This window comes from Thamnophis sirtalis, unplaced genomic scaffold (genome assembly GCF_051295495.1).
Source record: "Thamnophis sirtalis isolate CommonGarterSnake01/CBP01778 unplaced genomic scaffold, rThaSir2_p1.2 scaffold_2, whole genome shotgun sequence".
Lineage (NCBI taxonomy): Eukaryota > Metazoa > Chordata > Lepidosauria > Squamata > Natricidae > Thamnophis > Thamnophis sirtalis.
The window spans coordinates 28513640-28534577 of NW_028261382.1; the positions used below are offsets into that span (position 1 = coordinate 28513640).

General features: G+C 46.1%; 1 protein-coding gene across 2 annotated transcripts in view; it reads right to left on the reverse strand.

Annotated features, from left to right (window-relative positions):
• RABGAP1 (RAB GTPase activating protein 1) overlaps positions 1 to 20938 on the reverse strand; it is a 61963-nt gene that overhangs the window by 3814 nt on the left and 37211 nt on the right. For both annotated transcript variants that reach the window (XM_087704582.1, XM_087704581.1), the window contains 11 exons: positions 20058 to 20171; positions 16818 to 16892; positions 11430 to 11555; positions 10081 to 10224; positions 9063 to 9104; positions 7542 to 7670; positions 5528 to 5620; positions 2935 to 3045; positions 1774 to 1878; positions 1164 to 1247; positions 146 to 217 (listed from right to left, as the gene is read on the reverse strand). In XM_087704582.1, coding sequence (XP_087560708.1) covers positions 146 to 217; positions 1164 to 1247; positions 1774 to 1878; positions 2935 to 3045; positions 5528 to 5620; positions 7542 to 7670; positions 9063 to 9104; positions 10081 to 10224; positions 11430 to 11555; positions 16818 to 16892; positions 20058 to 20171 — 1095 coding nt within the window. The remainder of the gene's footprint in view (positions 1 to 145; positions 218 to 1163; positions 1248 to 1773; positions 1879 to 2934; positions 3046 to 5527; positions 5621 to 7541; positions 7671 to 9062; positions 9105 to 10080; positions 10225 to 11429; positions 11556 to 16817; positions 16893 to 20057; positions 20172 to 20938) is intronic.

Genomic DNA, 20938 nt, shown 5'->3' on the forward strand with positions numbered 1-20938 from the left:
TGTTGGAAAGACTTCAGGAGATGTTCTGGAATCTGCCCCTGAGTCAGGGAATCGGGAAGGCTGGCTGCCCACCAGCTGATGCTAAGCTCAACCCGTTCCCTCTCATCCACCCACCCACCCCCCGTTCTTCTGTGCCTCTACTTACCTGGATTTTCTCAATTTCCGCTTTATTGGCTATCTGCTGCTTCTCCAGCCTCTCGCTCAATTGGGAACAAATCTGCAAGGCAAACTGGAGCAATCAGCAGAGCCTCACAGGCCCAGGTAGGGCCTCTCATTCCCATGTTGCCACTTTTCCTGGCTGGATTTTGCCACCAAAATCTCTCTTGGTTTCTAAGCTCTTGTGGCCCAAGGGCCTGTCCCTATGTCAAGCAGCAGAGAATTTTACAACTGCACTCTGCCATTTCTTCAGCTGGCCCAAACCTCCTGAATCTGTCTTAAATACGTCTTAAAATCTGAGAAACACAGATAACTGGTTTCTCTTCCTAACAGAAGGTGGTGGTGGTGGTGGTGGTACTACTACTACTACTACTACTACTACTACTACTACTACTACTACTACTACTACTACTACTACTACTACTCATTATACAATTGTATCACAGCGGCCAGTTGTTTCACCGGATTTGGCATTGGTTACTAGTCGGGCCCCACCCAGGGGCCTAGGACGTCGTAACGTATTTTCGTAATATGTGTGCAGATCCAAGCAGTGCGGCTTTTTGCATTTGATTGATTGTGATTTTGTCAATTTTTAACTGTTTTAAATGTAATTCCTAGTGCTTTTGGAATAGCACCCAGTGTGCCAATTACCACTGGAATTACCACTGCTGGTTTGTGCCATAGTTGCCAGATTGTTGGGGGCAATATGCTGACTCTCTGTAAACCGCTTAGAGAGGCCTGAAAGGCCTATGAAGCGGTATATAAGTCTACTGCTATTGCTATTGCCTGAGCACAGAGGGTTGGACTAGAAGACCTCCAAGGTCCCTTCCAACTTCGTTATTTTGAGGGCAACCTACTTGTGCTTCCCCTTTCGAGATGAAGCAACAACTCCCCAATGTGGCCATCCTTTCGGTTTTGTGTTAAAAAGAAGGCAAGGTGGTGAAGCTTTTTCTGGCCCAAGAGAGCCGGATCCCAGGGTTGCTTCAGCGCAGCTCCCTCCTGCATACCTGCTTGTAGTCCCCAATGATGGAGCTGTTCTTCTTGATCTCTGACTCAGCCTTGTCCAGTTCCCTCCGGCACATTTCTTTCAGCTGTAAGATGACAGAAAGGCCGGTCGTTCATTCATCCCTCCGCCAGGGTCTCTGAGCTCACCCCCCCTTTCCTCTCGCTAACCCCCCAAAAAACCCGTTTGTTGTGGCCTGCCACGGAGCTGGTGGTAGACTCAGACAGTGAGGAGGTTGGGGAGGAACCTGGGCCAGTCTTGGAGGCTGGGGAAGGTTCTGAGGAGGGCTCTGTGTTGGAGGCAGAGAGGGGGCCAGGACCGTCTGACAGTTATCAGCTGCCTTCGGAGTCAGACATCAGTGAGGCAGAAGAACAGCTGGAGCCTGTTCCCAGTATGCGCAGAGCTGCCAGACAAAGGGAACAGCTAAAGAACAGGGGTCGATTTGGGAGTAAAGCCACAGGTGGAGGGTGAATGCCTAACCCTGACTTGGATGACTGAGGATCTCCATAGATGTCACATGCTGAACTGCAGGAAGAAGGGCCTAAAACCAGAACTGGCTCTATTCCCTCCTGCCTCCCCGGCTCCCTCCCCCTCCAGCCCGATCCTGTCCCAACCTGCGCCGATTCCTCCTCCAGCCTTCTTTTTTCATCCTCGGCATCAATCAGCTTCTGCTTGGTCATCAAGAGCTCCTTGTTCAGCGCATCAGCTTTTTCTTCCGCCTGGAGAGACAAACGGCAATGGACAAAGGACCGGGATGAGAATTAACCGTTGGAAGCGAGAGGGAAACTTTGCTTGGCTTTTAAGCAGACATTCCACCCACAAGCGAGCGAGAGAGGAGGAGACTGGGAAGGGGAACTTTTAAGAATCAAGCTTGAGGTTTGGGTCCCTGTTGGCTCCCTGGCAAGATTTTAAGAGAATCGAGAGTAGCGATAGGAGCGATGCGGTGGCCTAGAGGGGGAGCTCTCGCTTCACCATCAGGAGGCTGGGAGTTTGATCCTAAGGAGAGGCAGATATTTCTCTCTCCAGACACACTGAGAATATATCTGCTGGAACAAAACTCCGCACTGGCAACGGGAAGGGCATCTGGCCATTCAAAACACACGGCTAGCTCCAAGTCAGTTGCCCGATTCCACTTCACAATGGTCTTATGGCAGGGATAGCTAACCTTTTTTGCCATCGCGTGCCAAAAGTGGGGGGAGAACGGGGGCCTTTCTATGAGCCTGGGGAGGGCAGAAACAGCCTTCCCCCCACCCCAGAGGCAGAAAACAGCCCATTTTCCGACTTCTGGTTTTGACCGGAAGGCTTAGTTTTCACTCTCCCCAGGACCAGGAAATCCTGCTTTCTAGCTAATATAAATCGTGCGTCACACAGCTGATTGTCGGAAAAAACGGCAGCATTTTTTTTTTTACTACCAGTTTGGGCAAACGGGTAGCATTCCACCCCTGGTTTTAAGCAATAAAGGGGCAGTTTGAACTGCCAGCTGTTTGTGTTATCTCTTTGCCGTGCCCTGGGTCATCGCACACCAGCACGTATGTGTGCAAGTCTCAGAGGCATCCCGAGACGTACCTTGGGTAAGGCAGGAGGAGGAAGAGGAGAAGGAGAAAGAGAATAGGAAGGAAGTGGAGAATGGAACAACAGAATAAAAGGGAAATAAATGACTGGAGAAGCACTTGAGCCAGAAGGTGCCCAGGAGAATTTCACTTCTCTAACCAGCAGAGCCAAGTTGCGCTAAAAATGCTGACCATGCAGGAGGGGGCGGGGGAGGAGAGTCTTACGTTGTCCAAGTCCTTCCGCAGGGCGATCTTGCTGGTCACCAGCTCGTGAGCCAGATCGTCGTTCTCCTGCTCCAGCCTCATGTTGGCTTCCTGCAAACGCCGGTTTTCTCTCTGCAAAGATGCCAAAAAGGGGGCAGGGGTGAACCGCGACCCGGTGACACCCGCATTCTTTTTTTTTTTTAATAGAATTTATTTTTATTTTCAAAACAAACACAATGAATAAAATCTTCCTTCTTTACATACTGTAGGAAGTGTATCAGTTGGTTTTCGTGCATCTCTTCCACAGTCATCAAGCATAATTCATATTAACTCAAGTATTTTAACTCAAATATTTATAATGTTACCCTTATACCTCCATTTTTATTTGACTATAGTTGTTTAAACATCTTTCATCATAAAATATACCAAGATTTAATACATAACCACATACTGGCCTTTCATTTAATATTTCTAAAATCCTCCAATAACACTGAATCCTTATGTCCTGTTCTAGCTAAACATCCATAATATTTAATAACAAACTTTTCTAATCCTCCTTTCCAAATCACTGTTGGCAATTTTCATCTAGTTTCCTTATATCGTACTCATACATATGTATAGGTTGTCATCATTATCCCTCCTTTATTTGACTATATCCTGTATCATAACATTTTCGCCCTAATAATCAAAACTTAACTGTATCTAACAATTCTTTTTTTATTAACCTTTGTATATAATCCAAAAGGATTTCTAATCTTCCTTTCTTGAATACCATTCAATATTCACATCCAATCATTACTTATTATAACACTACACATTGTATACATTATTATCATTATCAATTATTTATTTAATTATATCTATTATCACTAAATTTCACTAAGTTTAACTAGTTTTAAGATATTCTTCCATCTATCAACCTGTATCTTTCCAATAACAAGACAATCTTATATCTTCTGCCATAGTATTTTAACTCAGATATTTATATATGTTACCCTTATACCTCCATTTTCCCCGTTTCAATGACAGCCGAAGCAGCAGCAAAGCAGAGGCTGACACTATCATTGTTTAAACATCCTTCATCATAAAATATATCAAGATTTAATACATAACCACATAATGGCATTGCATTTAATATTTCTAAAATCCTCCAATAACACTGAATCCTTATGTCCTATTCTAGCTAAACATCCATAATATTTAGTAACAAACTTTTCTAATCCTCCTTCCGAGATCGCTGTTCGCAATTTTCATCCAGTTTCCTTATATTGTACCCATACATATATATGCACCCACATTCTTCTGCAATGAGCAGCCGTAGTAAATACAGCAAACGAATTAAGTTTTCTGGCTCAAATTGAGACATCGCCAAGCCACTAGTCTCGCGTGCCATAAGTGGGGGGAGCACAGGGGGGATGTCATGTGCGGGCCTGCCGCACCCATAATGCAATGCACGACCGCCCCCCAATGTGCATGCGCGCACTACAGGCACTCCCCCCCCCCATTTTTGCATGGTTTTTTTGCCCTTCCCAGGCTCCAGAGGCTTTATAGGAGCCTGGGGAGGGCAAAAACAACCTCCCCACCCTCCAGAGGCTTCAGGGACCTTCAGGAGGCTTCCCTGAAGCCTCCGGAGCTGTCAAAACAGCCCTCCGAGCAAACTGGAAGTCAGTTCCCGAACTTTCGGTTTGCCCGTAGGGCCGATTTGTTGCGCTCCGGAGGCTTCAGGGAAGCTCATGAAGCCTCTGGGGGGTTGGGGGAGGCTCTTTTCGCCCTCCCCAGGCTCCTATAAAGCCTCTGAAGCCTTGGGAGGGTGAAAAATGGCTTTAAAAAAGGGGTGAATTCATGCTTGCGCTGGCCAGGTTCGCCATCACTGCGCTAGTCCTTCACGGGTTGGTCTGTCCCTGCTTTCATGACAAAGCAGCTGAAAACAGCTCTGGCAGCTCAGGTGTGTGTGTGAAGGGAGACCAAATGTGCTAAAATGGCTCTGGGTGCTTCAGGGTTTAGAGGCCAATCTAAGCAATGGTGGGATTCAAATAATTTTTTTAGCCAACCTCTGGTTCTCTGCCCGGTTGCTGGATGGGCGTGGCCACAGTGGGCGAGGCCTACTTGGCCTCCTGTTTCCGGGAGGGCAAAAACGGCCTCCGGGTGCTGGAAACGGGCTCATATACAAGACTCCTGGAACTTCCGGGAGGCCTGGTTTTTGCTCTCCCAGAGCACTTACCTGGCATCCAAAACAGGCCATATGGAGACTCCTGGGAGGGGAGGGGCAGCTAGTCCTTGCAACTACCGGTTCGGCAAGCCAGATGTAAAATTAACATCTGGTTTGTCTGAACCGGCTGAATCCCACCCCTGCACCTAAGTGAGACGCAATGCATGTTTGCAAAGAAGGAAGAGAAGAAAGGAAAAAAAGCAAGATCAGAAAGAGAAGAGAAGAGATAACCAGGAAGGATGATTCAAGGTCAGAATCTTGACTTTTTTTTGTCAAGAAATTGGTTTATTTTGCGAGGTGGGGGGGGGAATGAAACTCGGTCTAGGTCTGTTTTTCTGTTTTTATGCTACCCCTCGTCTAGTCTACACGCAAGGGGTGTGAGTGTGAATCAGGAGAGAGCCTCACCTCGAACCTTTCAATGGGATCTTCCTGCTGAGCCTGCTGCTCCCGCATCGTTTGATATTCTCGCTCGTATTTCTTCAACTTCTTTTGGCTAATCTTAAAAAAAAAAATACATATTAGAGCTCCGTCAACAGAATAAGGAGTAGAGTAGAATATAGAGTAGAGTAGAATACAAATATAATAGAATTACAGAAGAGAAGAGAATAACAAAAGAGAAAAGAAGATAAATTGGAATAGAAGAGAAGAAAGGAGAAAAGAAATCAGAATAGGAATAGAATAGAATAGAACAGAGAGAATAGAATAGAATGGAGTGGAATGGTGTAGAATAGAATATAGAATAAAATAGAATATAGAGTAAAGTGGAGTAGCGTAGAATAAGAATATAATAGAATTACAGAAGAGAATAACAAAAGAGAAAAGAAGATAAATTGGAATAGAAGAAAAGAAAGGAGAAAAGAAATCAGAATAGAATAGAAAGAATTGAATAGAAGAATAGAAGAATAGAAAGAATATAGAATAGAATAGAATATAGAGTAAAGTAGAGTAGAATAAGAATGTAATAGAATTACAGAAGAGAATAACAAAAGAGAAAAGAAGATACATTGGAATAGAAGAGAAGAAAGGAGAAAAGAAATCAGAATAGAATAGAAAGAATAGAAGAATAGAAAGAATAGAATAGAATATAGAATAAAACATAGAGTAAAGTAGAATAAGAATATAATAGAATTACAGAAGAGAAGAGAATAATAAAAGAGAAAAGAAGATAAATTGGAATAGAAGAAAGCGGACGACAGAGAATGAGGTGGCTGGATGGAGTCACCAAAGCAGCCGGCGTGAGCTTCAATGGACTCCAGAAGATGGGAGAGGACAGGAAGGCCTGGAGGAACGTTGTCCATGGGGTCGCGATGGGTCGGACACGACTGTGCAACTAACAACAAACTATCCTCTGAAGTCCGTGTCTGTCTTGTTGGGTTGCAGAGCCAAACCAGACAGTTATGGAGGTGCAGATGACAGACTCAATCATTCCTCTGTAGAACTGAATCAGCAGCTCCTTGGGCAGTTTGAGCTTCCTGAGTTGGCGCAGGAAGGACATTCTTGGTTGTGCTTTTTTGATGATATTTTATTGTTGTTAGGTGTCCATTTTAAACCTCAAGATATGATAGAACCCAGAAATAGGAAGGTCTCTCCCGCTGATGCTGTGTGGTCTGGTATTGTAAGAGGTGGCAGAATAGGAGGGCTTCTCCTAAAATCTTTTTCCTTGCTAAAGATGCTGAAGATTTGAAAATAAGGAGCACCAGAAGTGCCGGATTGGGTTCCACTTGGCTGTGGAGATGCCGAAGCTGGGTCAGGGAAAAGGGTTGTGTGAATTTTGTTAAGTTTGTCCTGGTGCTCCCTCTAGTGACCCTGAGGCAGAAGAACTGCTCAGGAATTTGTGTGTCTGTGTGTTTCTGCATGGAGAAGAGGGGAATTCCTCATTTTACTCTTCCAGGGTAAGGCAGCCGAAAAGCACGGATCAGATAGAGAGACCGGCATTTTTCAACTGTGGGAACTTTAAGCCCGGTGGACTTCAACTCCCAGAATTCCCCAGCCGCCGTTTTAAAGTTGCCAAGGTTGAGAAACACCAAGAGGGAGCCTCCAAGGGAAGGGAAGCAGCTCCCCAGGAGGGAAATTAAGATCTCATTAGGCGCTTTTGTTTTTAAACAGTCCACCAAAAAGAACAGTACATCAGAGTGAAAAGGAAGGAAGGAAGTAGAGACAAAGGGAGGAAGGAAAGAAAAAAGGTAGGTAGGTAGGTTGGAGAAAAGGAAGGAAGGAGGAAGGAGGGAAGAAGAATGTGTGTCAGTGTGTGTGTGTGTGAGAGAGAGAGAGAGGGAGGGAGGGAGGGAGGGAGAGAGAGAGAGAGAGAGAGAGAGAGAGAGAAATACCGAGGTGGGTAGGTGATCCGAACTGCAGCCCCCTCCTCAGAAGAGACAGAGATCTCCCCCCTCTCCCCCAGACTGATCCCACCCAGAGTTACCTTCATGCTACATGCCAGCTCCATCAGTTTCTTGGCGTTCTCCTCCGAACGATACCTCTTGGGCAGCTGCACCCGGAAGAATTTTAATGCCCCCTCAAAGTCCGTCAGAAGCAGGTCATCCCTGGTGGTCTAGGAACATGGGGTGGGGGTGGGGGAAAGAAAAATTACTGATTGATAAGCTCCCTCACCTCGAAATTTGAACTTTGAGGACCCCTTGATTTAGTGCAGGGGGTCAGCAAATTGCGGCTCAGGAGCCGCATGTGGCTCTTTCTTTCCTCTGCTGCGGCTACGTCACCGGTCGACGCCACGATTTTGAGAGGAGCTTCCGGTGGGGGGGGGGGGAGAAGCACAGTGCGCCAGGAGAAGGCTCTATGGCAAGGGGTGGGTTTCCCAGTTGTTTCCACAATTGATAGGGCTTTCGGTTAGGACAGGTAGAGGAAAAAGGACACCCCACTAGGAGGAGACTCTATGGTGGGGGAACTGAACTTCCGGTCAGCTAGGAGGAGACTCTATGGTGGGGGAAACGAACTTCCAGTCAGCTAGGAGGAGACTCTATGGTGGGGGAACCGAACTTCCGGTCAGCTAGGAGGAGACTCTATGGTGGGGGAACTGAACTTCCGGTCAGCTACGAGGAGACTCTATGGTGGGGGAACTGAACTTCCGGTCAACTAGGAGGAGACTCTATGGTGGGGAAACTGAACTTCCGGTCAGCTAGGAGGAGACTCTATGGTGGGGGAACTGAACTTCCGGTCAACTAGGAGGAGACTCTATGGTGGGGGAACCGAGTTTCCGGTCAGCCACGAGGAGACTCTATGGTGGGGGAACTGAACTTCCGGTCAGCCAGGAGGAGACTCCATGGTGGGGAAACTGAACTTCCGGTCAGCTACGAGGAGACTCTATGGTGGGGGAACTGAACTTCCGGTCAACTAGGAGGAGACTCTATGGTGGGGGAACCGAGTTTCCGGTCAGCCCCAGAATTGGTTCATTGCTTCTGGTTGGGACCTTTGTGGTTCCCGGTGTTTTCTTTTTTGTGGCAAACGGGTCCAAATGGCTCTTTTGAGTGTTTAAGTTTGCCGACCCCTGACTTAGTGCAATATTTAAAAAATGCAAATAATGTTTCTGCAGGGCACCAATTTTTTTCTCGTGGATCACCAGTGGTCCACGGACCACCGGTTGGTGACTGCTGCTTTCTAGAGGGCAAAAAATCTTACACGAAATTTGCGAGCAAAGAGAACCTCGGCCTCTCTCGGCCTCCCCCAACCCGTTTCCTGATTCGATTCTTTCCGGCAACCCACGGAAGGACCCGGAGCAAGGGGAGGAAGATCCCAGGAATATCAGCAAGCCCATGCTTCCCAGCCCTCCCTCCCCCTTCAGCCTCTTGGTAGCTCCTTGGACACGAGGCTGAACAACGATTCCAATCCCCAAGATATTCAGATCTAGGCTGCCTCAGCTCTGACTGTCTCGTGGCTGAAGAGCCCAGCAGGAAGGATGTGACTTGGGCCAGAAAATGGTAATACTCACTTTTAACAGTCCAAGTGCGACGTTAAAAATAACACTGATGCCCTGTAAAAGAAAAGAGAAGGAAGAAAAGAAACCTAAATGTCCACAGGTTTAACAGACTAACAGAGTTGGAAGGGACCTTGTAGGTCATCTAGTCCAACCCCCCAGCCAAGAAGGCGACCTTACACCTTTTCTGACAAATGGCAGTCCAGTCCAGGTAGGTAGGTAGGAGGAAAGGAAGGAAGGAAATAAAGATAGGAAGCAAGGAAAGAGAGAAAGAAGATAGGTAGGAAGGAAGAAAAGAGAAAGAAAGGAAGGAAAGAGGGAGGGAGGGAGGGAGGAGAAAGATAGAAAGGAAAGAAAGATAGGAAGGAAGGAAGGAAGGAAGGAAGGAAGGAAGGAAGGAAGGAAGGAAAGAAAGAAAGAAGATAGGTAGGTAGGTAGGTAGAAAGGAAAAAGGAGGGAAGAAGGAAAGAAAGATAGGAAGGAAGGAAAGAGAAAGATAGGAAGGAGGTGGAAGGAAGGAAGGAAAAAAGAAAGAAAGAAGATAGGTAGATAGATATGAAGGAGAAAAGGAAGGAAGAAAAGAGAAAAATAAGAAGGAAGGAGAGAGGGAGGGAGGGGGGAAGGAAAGAAAGATAGGAAGACAAGAGATAGGAAGGACGGAGAGAGGCGGGAAGGAAGGATAGGAAGATAGGAAGGAAGGAGGGAGGGGAAAGGAAGGAGGGATAGGAAGAAAGGGAGGAAGGAGGAAGGAAAGAAAGATAGGAAGGAAGGAAGGAAGGAAGGAAGGAAGGAAGGAAGGAGAAGATAGGAAGGAAAGAGGGAGGGAGGGGGGAGGAAGAAAAGGAAGACAGGAAGGAAGGAAACCTTGACAGATCCAGGTGTGCTTAGATGCCCTCACCCCTCCTTTCCCACTTCCAAACCTGGCCACAAGCATGAAACCTTCCCAGGTCCCCCGGGGGAGGAGGAGGTGTGTGTGTGTGTCTTGGGAGCCAGGGCCAGCTCCGGCCGATGGTGGGTGGGTGGGCACACATACCTCGCACAGGAGCAGGTCGATGATGTGGAAGACCATGTAGAGGGGGAACTTTGCGGTGAAAAGGGTGAGGAACCACTGGGAGGCATACATGTGAGCTTCTAAGTTGATCTCCAGGAAGTGGCTGTAGAGATCGGGGATGTACTCCTGGAAGAGAAACAGGGGGGACACTGAGAAACGTTGGTCTGAATGCCGACGGGATACCAAAATATGGGAAGTCCTCGACTTATGCCCGCGACGGAGCCCAACCCTTCCTGTTGCTAACATTTATAAGCGAGTTGGCCCCATCTTACGACCTTCCTTGCCACTGTTGTTCAGTGAATCGCTGCAGGGGGCAAAATTAGTCAAACACTGCTGCGAGGGGAATTCGGCTTCCCCATTGAATTTGCTTGGAAGATCGCAAAAAAGGGGGATGGTATAGTATAGGATAGACTAGAATAGAATAATATAGGAATAGGATAGGAATAGAATAGAATTAGAATAGAATAAAATTAGAATAGAATAGAATTAGAATAGAATTAGAATAGAATTAGAATAGAATTAGAATAATATAGGAATTAGATAGAATTAGAATAGAATAGAATAGAATTAGAATAGGATTAGAATAGAATTAGAATAGAATTAGAATAGAATTAGAATAGAATTAGAATAGAATTAGAATAGAATAAGAATAATATAGGAATCAGGTAGAATTAGAATTAGAATAGAATAGAATTAGAATAATATAGGAATCGGATAGAATTAGAATAGAATTAGAATAGAATTAGAATAGAATTAGAATAGAATTAGAATAGAATTAGAACAGAATTATAATAGAATAGAATTATAATAGAATAGAATTATAATAGAATTATAATAGAATAGAAATAGAATAATTTAGGAATTGGATAGAATTAGAATAGAATTAGAATAGAATTAGGATAGAATAGATTAGAATAGAATAGATTCTAGAATAGAATCTTTCTTTCCTTCCTATGAAGCGGTATATAACTGCTATTAACTGCTATTGCTAGGATAGAATAGAATTAGAATACAATAGAATTAGAATAATATAGGAATAGGATATAATTAGAATACAATAGAATTAGAATAGACTAGAATTAGTAAAGTAAATATGCAGGGTCTCTAACAATGCTTCGAGCTCTAACCACATAGCGCTTATAAGCAACATCATGAATAACGACAAGTGACTTTCCTATAATCTTCTCCACTGTCCTCACCACTCTCTGTAGGGACTTTCTACCTGGCCAACCGAACCATTCATGCCGTTCGTTAAAATGTGCTCCATCACGCCTCTGTACAAAAAGTGGCCAGGACAGAAGGAGAAAGATGCGATAAGGGGACATCCTTACCTGCATGAGACGTTCCAGCTGATAAAACTTGCAGTGCAGGTCCTCAAAATTCTGTTTGAAAAGCTCCCTGAGTCCGTAGTCGAACATGATTTTGACCAGAACGCTGAAGGCCTGTTCTTCAGGCATCTGTCAAAAGATGGGAGAATCAAACCTCCTGTCAGGGGATTTTTAAACAAACAGTTCCGGAATCTAAACACCGAGGGAAAAACAACGCCTAACGTTGAAACAGGCCAAGCAGACAGACAGATTAATATTTTTTTTAAATTCAATTTGTATGCCACCCTATTCCCGAGAGACTCGGGGCGGCTAACAAGCAGAGGTGAAGGGGGAATACAAACAGGAAAACAAAAAGACAAACGAGTTAAAAACATAGCAACAGTCGCAACAATTCGAGTGGGGCTGGGAACTCATCAGCCCCAGGCCTGCCGGAACAGCCAGGTCTTAGTGGCTTTGCAGAAAGCCTGAAGGGTGGTGAGGGTCCGGATCTCCATGGGGAGATCGTTCCAGGGGGCTGGAGCAGCCAAACAGGAAGTCTGTATTTCTCCTCATCAGGGAGACCCTTCCTGTTTTTGAGCACCCCACAAACCAATGTTTCGGCTTCTTTTTTCAATACGAAGACACCCTGTGGGGTGACAAACAAACAGGAGGAACACAAACTGGACATCTGTTTTGAAACACAGGAGAAGGAGCCATCTCAAAAACCTTGTTTCAGAATAGAATAACAGAGTTGGAAGGGACCTTGGAGGTCTTCTAGTCCAACCCCCTGCTTAGGCAGGAAACCCTATAGCATTTCAGACAAAGGGTTATCCAATCTCTTCTTAAAAACGTCCAGTGTTGGAGCATTCACAACTTCTGGAGGCAAATTGTTCCACTGATGAATTGTTCTCACTGTCAGGAAATTTCTCCTTAGTTCTAAGTTGCTTCTCTCCTTGATTAGTTTCCACCCATTGCTTCTTGTTCTACCCTCAGGTGCTTTGGAGAATAGCTTGACTCCCTCTTCTTTGGGGCAGCCCCTGAGATATTGGAAGACTGCTATCATGTCTCCCCTGGTCCTTCTTTTCATTAAACTAGACATACCCAGTTCCTGCAACCGTTCTTCATATGTTTTGGCCTCTAGTCCCCTCATCCTCTTTGTTGCTCTTCTCTGCACTCTTTCTAGAGTCTCCACATCTTTTCTACACCCTGGTGACCAAAACCGGATGCCGAATTCCAAGTGTGGCCTTTCCAAGGCATTATAAAGTGGTATCAACACTTCACGTGATCTTGATTCTCTCCCTCTGTTGATGCAGCCTAGAACTGTGTTGACTTTTTGGGCAGCTGCTGCACACGGCTGGCTCCTATTTAAATGGTTGTCCACTAGGACTCCAAGATCCCTCTCACAGTTATTACTATTGAGCAAGGTACCACCTATACTGTACCTGTGCATTTCGTTTTTCTTGCCTAAATGTAGAACCTGACTCTTTCCATCATTGAATTTCATTTTATTAGATAGTGTCCAATGTTCAAGTTTGTCAAGATCCTTCTGTATCTTAAGCCTATTCTTCTGGAGTGTTGGCTATTCCTGCCAGCTTGGTGTCATCTGCAAATTTGATGAGTTCCCCATTTATCCCCTCATCCAAATCATTGATGAAGATGTTGAAGAGTCCGACTAAGCCTAAAACAGAGCCTTGGGGTACTCCACTGCATACTATTGAGAGAGGTACCACCTATACTGCAACTGTGCATTTTGTTTTTCTTGCCTTTGAATCTCATTTTGTTAGATAGCGCCCAAGATATGAGCCTCCAAAATATTATGTAAGAGTCCAATCTTTCCACCTAGGGGATTTTTTTTTGCAATCTATTTTTTTTATTTTTAAACCTAAAATATATATATATATTAAAAAAAAAGATCTCATCCATTACATACAGCATGTCGTTTGGTTAAAAGTGTTTTTGCATCCATATTCTCAATTACATATACAATCACAGATTTTTCATCGAATATAAGTAAATACCTCACTTTCATTGTACAGTGTATATTCAATTACAATTAATATTTTTTTCAATAAACCTAATTCCCTTACATTCTTGATTTTCTGTTTAATAACAATATACCTTTATATAATCACAGATCCCAATGTGAAAGAGATTTACCAATCATTTATATTTGTGTATCACTGTTTTCAATTGCTGTATAATTCCACCAATCAACCATCGAGGATGCTTATGTTCATTATTGTCCTTGTACATCATACATTCAAACAAAGATGTTATTCCTTCATTTTTCAACAAGGTATTCTAAATAGTCACTTCATAATATATATTTTTAAGGTGGTGCAAATTGTGTAAATCAGGGTGGAATTCCATTCACTTTAATAAAGATTTGAAAAGTTCGAGTCTCTTTTGGCAGGTCACTGAAGCCAAAGAGTTGCCGGAGGTTCGGGGGGGGGGGATAAGTTGAAGAGGTGAACGGGTCGTCCTCAACATATGGCTGCCATCGAGCCTGAAATGTATGTTGTGAAGTAAGACACTTAAGTGAGTTTTGCCTCGTTTTACGACCTTTTTTGGCCATGGTTGTTAAATGAATCGCTGCAAGTTGCTAAATGAGGAATGCAGTTGTTAAATGAATCTGGTCATCCTCCCCATCCCGTGTCTCCCCCCCCCCCCGTTGTTGGAAGGTCGCAAAAGGAGATCACATGACACTACAGCCGTCATAAATGTGAGTGCAGTTCTCAAGCATTGGGATGTCAGTTGTGTGGCCCTGGGGACGTTGCAACGGTCATAAGCGTGAAAAATGGTCATGGGTCACGGTTATTAAATGAGGTGTTGCAAGTCGAAGACTGCCTGCATGTGGAGTGATCAAGGGATCGATAGAAACCTCAATGAAGGAGGCTCCTGGGCTGATCCAGAGAAGCTCAATCATGAGTCCCTAGGGAGTGGGCGGCATACAAATCTTATTAAAGTTGCAAAGTTGCAAAGGTCTGGAGACAAACCAGCATTGCAACGCAGCCACTGAGGGAGAAGCAACCTGTGAGAACTGCCTTGAACCTGGTTCCAGGATCCCCCAAATCTCTTCTGTGCTTCAAACCGGCTTTGTGAGCCGGTTGGTGCAAACTCCATCCTGTCCCTCAAGTTTTACATATGTTTGAATAACTTGATATGTCCTCTGTGTGTGTGTGTGTGTGTGTGTGTGTGTGTGTGTGTTAGAGAAAAGGGTGGGAGGAGAAGAATGTGCTCCTGTCAATCCAGCAGGAAGTCTGCTTTTTCACAGAAACGCTGGGTCTTTTTCTATTTAGTTGTCAAGGATGTTATGGCCATCCTTCAAAAGAGATGAAGATTGAGGACGGGAGGGAGAAAGAGAGGGAGGGGGGAGAAAGAAAGATAAAGGAAAGAAAGAAAGAAAGAAAGAAAGAAAGAAAGAAAGAAAGAGGGAGGGAGAGAAAGAAAAAGAGAGGGAGAGAAAGCAAGAAAGAGGGAGGGAGAGAGAGAAAGAGAGAGAGAAAAGGAGAGAAAAGGGAGGGAGAGAGAAAAAAGAGAAAAGAAAGAGGAAGAAAAAGAAAAAGAGGAGGTGAAAGAGAGAAAGGAAAAAGAAAGAAAGAGAAGGAAAAAGAGAGGGAGAGAAAGAGAGAGAGCGACAAAGAGATAGAGAAAGAGAGAAAGAAAGAGGGAGAGAGAAAAAAAGAGAAAAGAAAGAGGGAAGGAGGGAGGGAGGAGAAAGAGAGAGAAAGAAAAAGAAAGAGGGAGAGAAAGAAGGAAGGAAGGAAAAAAGAGGGAGGGAGAGAAAGGAAAGAAAAGAGAGAAAGAAAGAGGGAGAGAGAGAGAAACAGAAAGAAAAAAGGAAGTAAGAAAAGGAAGAAAGGAAAGAAAGAGGGAGGGAGAGCAAGAAAGAGAAAGAAAGAAAGGAAAGGAAAGGAAGAGAGAGAGAGAGAGAGAGAGAAAGAGATAGAAACAGAGGGAAAGAAGGAGAAGGAAAGAGGGAGGGAAAGAGAAAGATAGAGAAAGAAAGAAAGGAAAGGAAGAAGGAAAGGAAGAGGGAGAAAGAGATAGAAACAGAGGGAAAGAAAGAGAGAAGGAAAGAAAGAGGGAGGGAGAGAGAAAGAAAGGAAAGAAAGAAGGAGAAAGAGAGAAAGATAGAAACAGAGGAAAAGAGAGAAGGAAAGAAAGAGGGAGGGAGTGAAAGAGAAAGAAGGGAAAGAAAGAAGGAAAGGAAGAGGGAGAGAGAGAAAGATATAGAAACAGAGGGAAAGAAAGAGAGAAGGAAAGAAAGAGAGAGGAGAGAGAGAAAGAAAGAAAGAAAGGAAAGGAAGACGAAGAGAGACAAAGAGATAGAAACAGAGTCAAAGAAAGAAAGAAGGAAAGAAAGAGGAAGGGAGGGAAAGAGAAAGAAAGAAAGCAATGAAATGAATGAAAGAAAGCAAAAGAAAGAAAGAAAAAGAATGAGTCATCCCATTGGGTGAACAATGAGCCGGAAGCCCTGGGAAGCCTCACTTGAGATCTGACAGCGGAGACAGAAGAGCGTTCCTCTCTCTCTCTCTGTCTGTGTGTGTGTGTGTGTGTGTGTGTGTGTCCCAACTTTGTGAAAGTGTTTAAAAATAACTCGCAAAGGCCGGAGGGGGGAAAATATTTCAGGAATCCCATGGAAAGACCATGGAGAAAGGGTAGGAAGGGGACCGACCTCCTTTCTAGCCACCGAGACGAAGTGGCGCGATGCGGGTGGAGAAATTGTGGACTAGCCCCTTGCAAAGGATTCAAACAACCCCCCCCACCCCCCTAAGGACACCCGGCCTCTTTGGCAAATGGGACACAGTGACGCACAACTACCACAGAAGTTGCCACAAGGATGGATGACCTGCGAGACCGTTCAATGTTACAATGGCAACGGGGAAAAATCGACTTACGATCATGTTTCCCACTTATGACCGTTGCAGCGTCCCTGGGATCCCCTCGGGTGACCTTCTGACAACCGAAGGATCCACTTAACAACCGGGGGTCCCACTGAACTACTGGCGTGCTTCGCTTAGCAACCTTGGCAAGAGAAGTCGTTAAAAACAGGTCCGAAACGGCGTTAACCAACGTCTCCCTTAGCAACGGGAAATCTGGGCCCTCCGTTGATGTCGTACGTCGAGGATGATCTCTGCTGGCCTTTGAGCCAACTGGGACGGTCTGGTTTTTTTCCTGGATTTAGGTGGGGGGCATTTTCTCATTTTATTTCTTTAAATGTCTCATTTCAAGAGTTCGAGCTGCAATTCTGGGCAAACTAGCAGAGATGTTAAGATGCCCCTTGCCAGCAGTTTCCCTCTTCAGGATTGAAAGTGGCTCTCGCCTCCTGCCGTCCTGGGGTGTCCCTGGAAGCCAAGCCCCCTCCCCTTCTTAAAACCGCCCTGTTAAAAGCACTCAAGCGAGACTTACGTGTAGGAGTAACACGGCTGCCAGGAAAGACTGCCCTTGACAGTAGCCAATCTCCTCGTCGTAGACAGAGTAAGCCTGGGGAAGGAAGGGCGAGGACATCCGTCATGCAACATTGGGAGTGGCCCACCAGCTGAGTCACCTCAGCCAGGCTGGGCGACCGAAGTTACAGAGTTGGAAGGGGCCTTGTAGGTCATCTAGTCCAACCCCCACTCACCCACCCATTTCTGACAGTCTCTTCTTGAAAGCACAACTTCCGAAGGCAACTTCTGTTCCGTGGGTTGATTGTTTCTCACTGTCAGAAAATTCCTCCTCATTTCCAGGTTGACCCTCTCCTTGTTTAATTTCCATCCATTATTCCTTGTCTGGCCTTTGGAAAATAGCTTGACCCCCTCCTCTCTGGGGCAGCCCCTCAAATATTGGAAGGCTGCTATCCTGTCTCCCCTGGTCCTTCTCTTCCCTAGACTAGCCAGGCCCAGTTCCTGCAACCTAAAACATCGTGTTTTAGCCTCCAGTCCCCTCATCATCCTGGTTGATCTTCTCTGCACTCTTTCTAGAGTCTCAATATCCTTTACAAATTAACAGTGTTGGAAGGGGCCTTGTTGGTCATTTAGTCCAACCCCCTGCTCAAGCAGGAGACCCTACACCATTTCTGACACATAGCAGTCCATTCTCTTCTTGAAAGCCTCCAGTGAGGAAGCTCCCACAACTTCTGTTCCTTTGATTGCTCTCACTGTCAGAAAATTCCTCCTTATTTCCAGGTTGAATTTCTCTCCTTAGTCAGTTTCCATCCATTATTCCTTCTCTGGCCTTTGGGTGCTTTGGAAAATGGCTTGATCCCCCTCCTCTCTGGGGCAGTCCCTCAAATATTGGAAAACTGCTATCCTGTCTCCCCTGGTCCTTCTCTTCCCTAGACCAGTTCCTGCAACTATTCATCATGTGTTTTAGCCTCCAGGCCCTTGATCATCCTAGATTCAGTTTAACAGAGTTGGAAAGGACCTTGTAGTCCATCTAGTCCAGCCCCCACACCAGCTCCTCAAATATCGGAAGGCTGCTATCCTGTCTCCCCTGGTCCTTCTCTTCCCTAGACTAGCCAGGCCCAGTTCCTGCAACCGTTCTCCGTATGTTTTAGCCTCCAGTCCCCTCATCATCCTGGTTGCTCTTCTCTGCCCTCTTTCTAGAGTCTCAACCTCTTTTTTATAGCGTGGTGACCAAAACTGGATGCTGTACTCTAGGTGTGGCCTTACTAAGGCTTTATAGCAGTGTTTCTCAACCTTGGCAACTTGAAGATGTCCGGACTTCAACTCCCAGCGAATGCTGGCTGGGGAATTCTGGGAGTTGAAGTCCGGACATCTTCAAGTTGCCAAGGTTGAGAAACACTGCTTTATAGAGCGGTATTAGTACCTCCCTTGATTGTATCCCTCTCTTAATGCAGCTTAGCATTGTGTTGGCTTTATTGGCTGCCGCCGCACACAGCTGGCTCTTATTGAACTGGTTGTCCACTAAGACTTCAACCTCTGGCTGGACTCAGTGATCGGAGGAGTCTCAGGAGCCAAGCTCTTATAAGTCAGAATTTTAGCCTTTGCCAAGGAAGGACGGTGGGGATCAGCCCTGCCCCTGGCGCTCTTTCAGCCTCTCTCGCCACATTGATGCTCTTTGGGGAACCAAAACTCTGCCACTGTCTTCAAAGACCAAGCAAAACCTTTGATTGGCATACGCCGAGTAGGGCTCTCATCTCCGTTAATGGCCCTTTTTGACAAGGTGCTTTGGAGGGGGCCAGGAAGAGGAGCCCTCCCCCCCGCCACCCAGGGAAGGGAGAAGAGGCAGTTTGGAAAGGCCAAATTCAAAGAGCTGGCCAGATGAGGGGAAGCTTTCTACCTGCTAATTAGCTCTCCCTGCTAATTACCTCCGGGATTCTGGCTTCTACCTTATAATGCAAATGAAGGACTGTGTATTTTATCTCTGGGGGTGGAAGGAGAGGGGGGGGCATTGCTTTCTTTCTGGATCCACTCTGGCCCAAAGGAAGCGTCCACCAGCGGATCACAGTTTTGTCCTAGAAGCCCTGGGTCAGGGGTCAGCAATCTGTGCTCTGGAGCCACATGTGGTTCTCTTATCCCTCTGCTGTGGCTCCCTTTTGCAGGTGGGCTCCACAATTGATAGGGCTTTCAGTTAGGGCAGGTAGAGGGAAAAGGATGCTGCACTAGGAGGAGACTCTATGGCGGGGGAACCGGATTTCCGGTTGGCAAAGGAAAAAGAATGCCACATTAGAAGAAGACTCTATGGTGGGGGAACCGGGCTTCTGGTTAGCAAAGGAAAAAGGATGCCGCACTAGGAGGAGACTCTATGGTGGGGGAACCGGACTTCCGGTTGGCAAAGGAAAAAGGATGCCGCACTAGGAGGAGACTCTATGGTGGGGAACCGGACTTCGGCTCAGGGGGGCTTCCAATTAGGGACTTTGTGGCTCTTTAAGGTTGCTGCCCTGGGTCAACACTGGCTGGGAGTTCTGGGTACTGCAGTCCCAGGAAGGTGCCAGACTGGGACATCAGGGGCAGCTCCCACTTTTTCCATGCGTCTCTCCAACTCCTGCTCCCACTGGGTGATTCCCGAATCCTGGCCAAGAGGCAAAAATGCTGCATTCCCCCTGTTGTGGCCAGCCAGCTGATGGCAGAGTCGGACAGTGAGGAGGTTGGGGAGGAACCTGGGCCAGTCCTGGAGTCTGGGGAAGGCTCGGATGAAGGCTCTGAGTCGGAGGCAGAGAGAGGGCCAGAGCCAGTTATCAGCTGCCTTCGGAGTCAGACATCAGTGTGGCAGAAGAACAGCTGGAGCCTGTTCCCAGTGTGTGCATGAACAAAACTGCGAGATGAAGGGAGCAGCTAAGGAACAAGGTCTGACACGGGAGTAAAGGCACAGGGGGACAGTGAATGGCCCCTCCCATAGGGAATAAAAGAGGAGCGAAAGGGGAGTGGAGTTTGCAGGAGACCATGAGTTCAATTCATTTGGGTGAAGATCTGTCCCTGACTTCTTGCCAAGGAACTGCTGCTACAGCGTGGAGTTTGGAAGATATCGGCCTGGCAGCTCTCCAAGCCTGAGAAAGGTCTGTAGCTGTGAAATCTCACGAAAGTCTTTGTTGGAGAGGAATTCCCTTTAACCTAAATAAAAGGGGTTTTATCAAGACGAGGAGTCGGGTTCGTGATCTTGGGAGGCCTAGGTCAGAGCGCCCCAAAGGGTGGCAATGGTTGGTACCTTGCATATTTTGTACAGCGAGTCCTGCCCATCTCCTCCGGTGTCTTTGAAGTAGTCGTGGGCAGGGAAGGTCCGGTTGATGTCCCGGGTGATGGCACTGTCCTGGGGAGACTCCTGCAAAGCCGAGAGGAAGAAGGAATAACGGGATAACAGAATAGAACAGAGCTGGAAGGGACCTTGGAGGTCTTCTAGTCCAACCCCCTGGTCAAGCAGGATGCCCTACACCATTTCAGACAAATGGTTGTCCAATCTCTCCTTCAAAACCTCCAGTGTTGGAGCATTCACAACTTCTGGTGGCAAGCTGTTCCTCTGGTTAATTGTCCTCACTGTTAGGAAGTTTCTCCCTTAATTCCAGGTTGCTTCTCTCCTTGATTAGTTTCCACCCATTGCTTCTTGTCCTGCCCTCAGGTGCTTTGGGGAATAGCTTGACTCCTTCTTCTCTGGGGCAGCCCCTCAAATACTGGAATACTAGTATCATGTCACCCCCTCCTTCTTTTCATTAAACTAGACATACGCAGTTCCTGCAACCGTTCTTCATATGTTTTATCCTCCAGTTCCCTCATCATCCTGGTTGCTCTTCCCTGCACTCTTTCTAGTCTCAACATCTTTTTCACATCTTGGTGACCAAAACTGGATGCAATACTCCAAGGGTGGTCTTACTAAGGCGTTATAAAATCATATGAATACTTCCGAATCAGAATAGAGCTAGAAGGGACCATGGAGGTCTTCTAGTCCAGCCCCCTGCTCAAGCAGGAGACACTATGCCATTTCAGGCAAGTGACTGTCTTTTTAAAAACCTCCAGTGATGGGAGCACCGACGATTTCTGGAGGCAAGCAGTTCCACTGGTTCATGGTTAATTGTTAGGAAGTTTCTCCTTAAT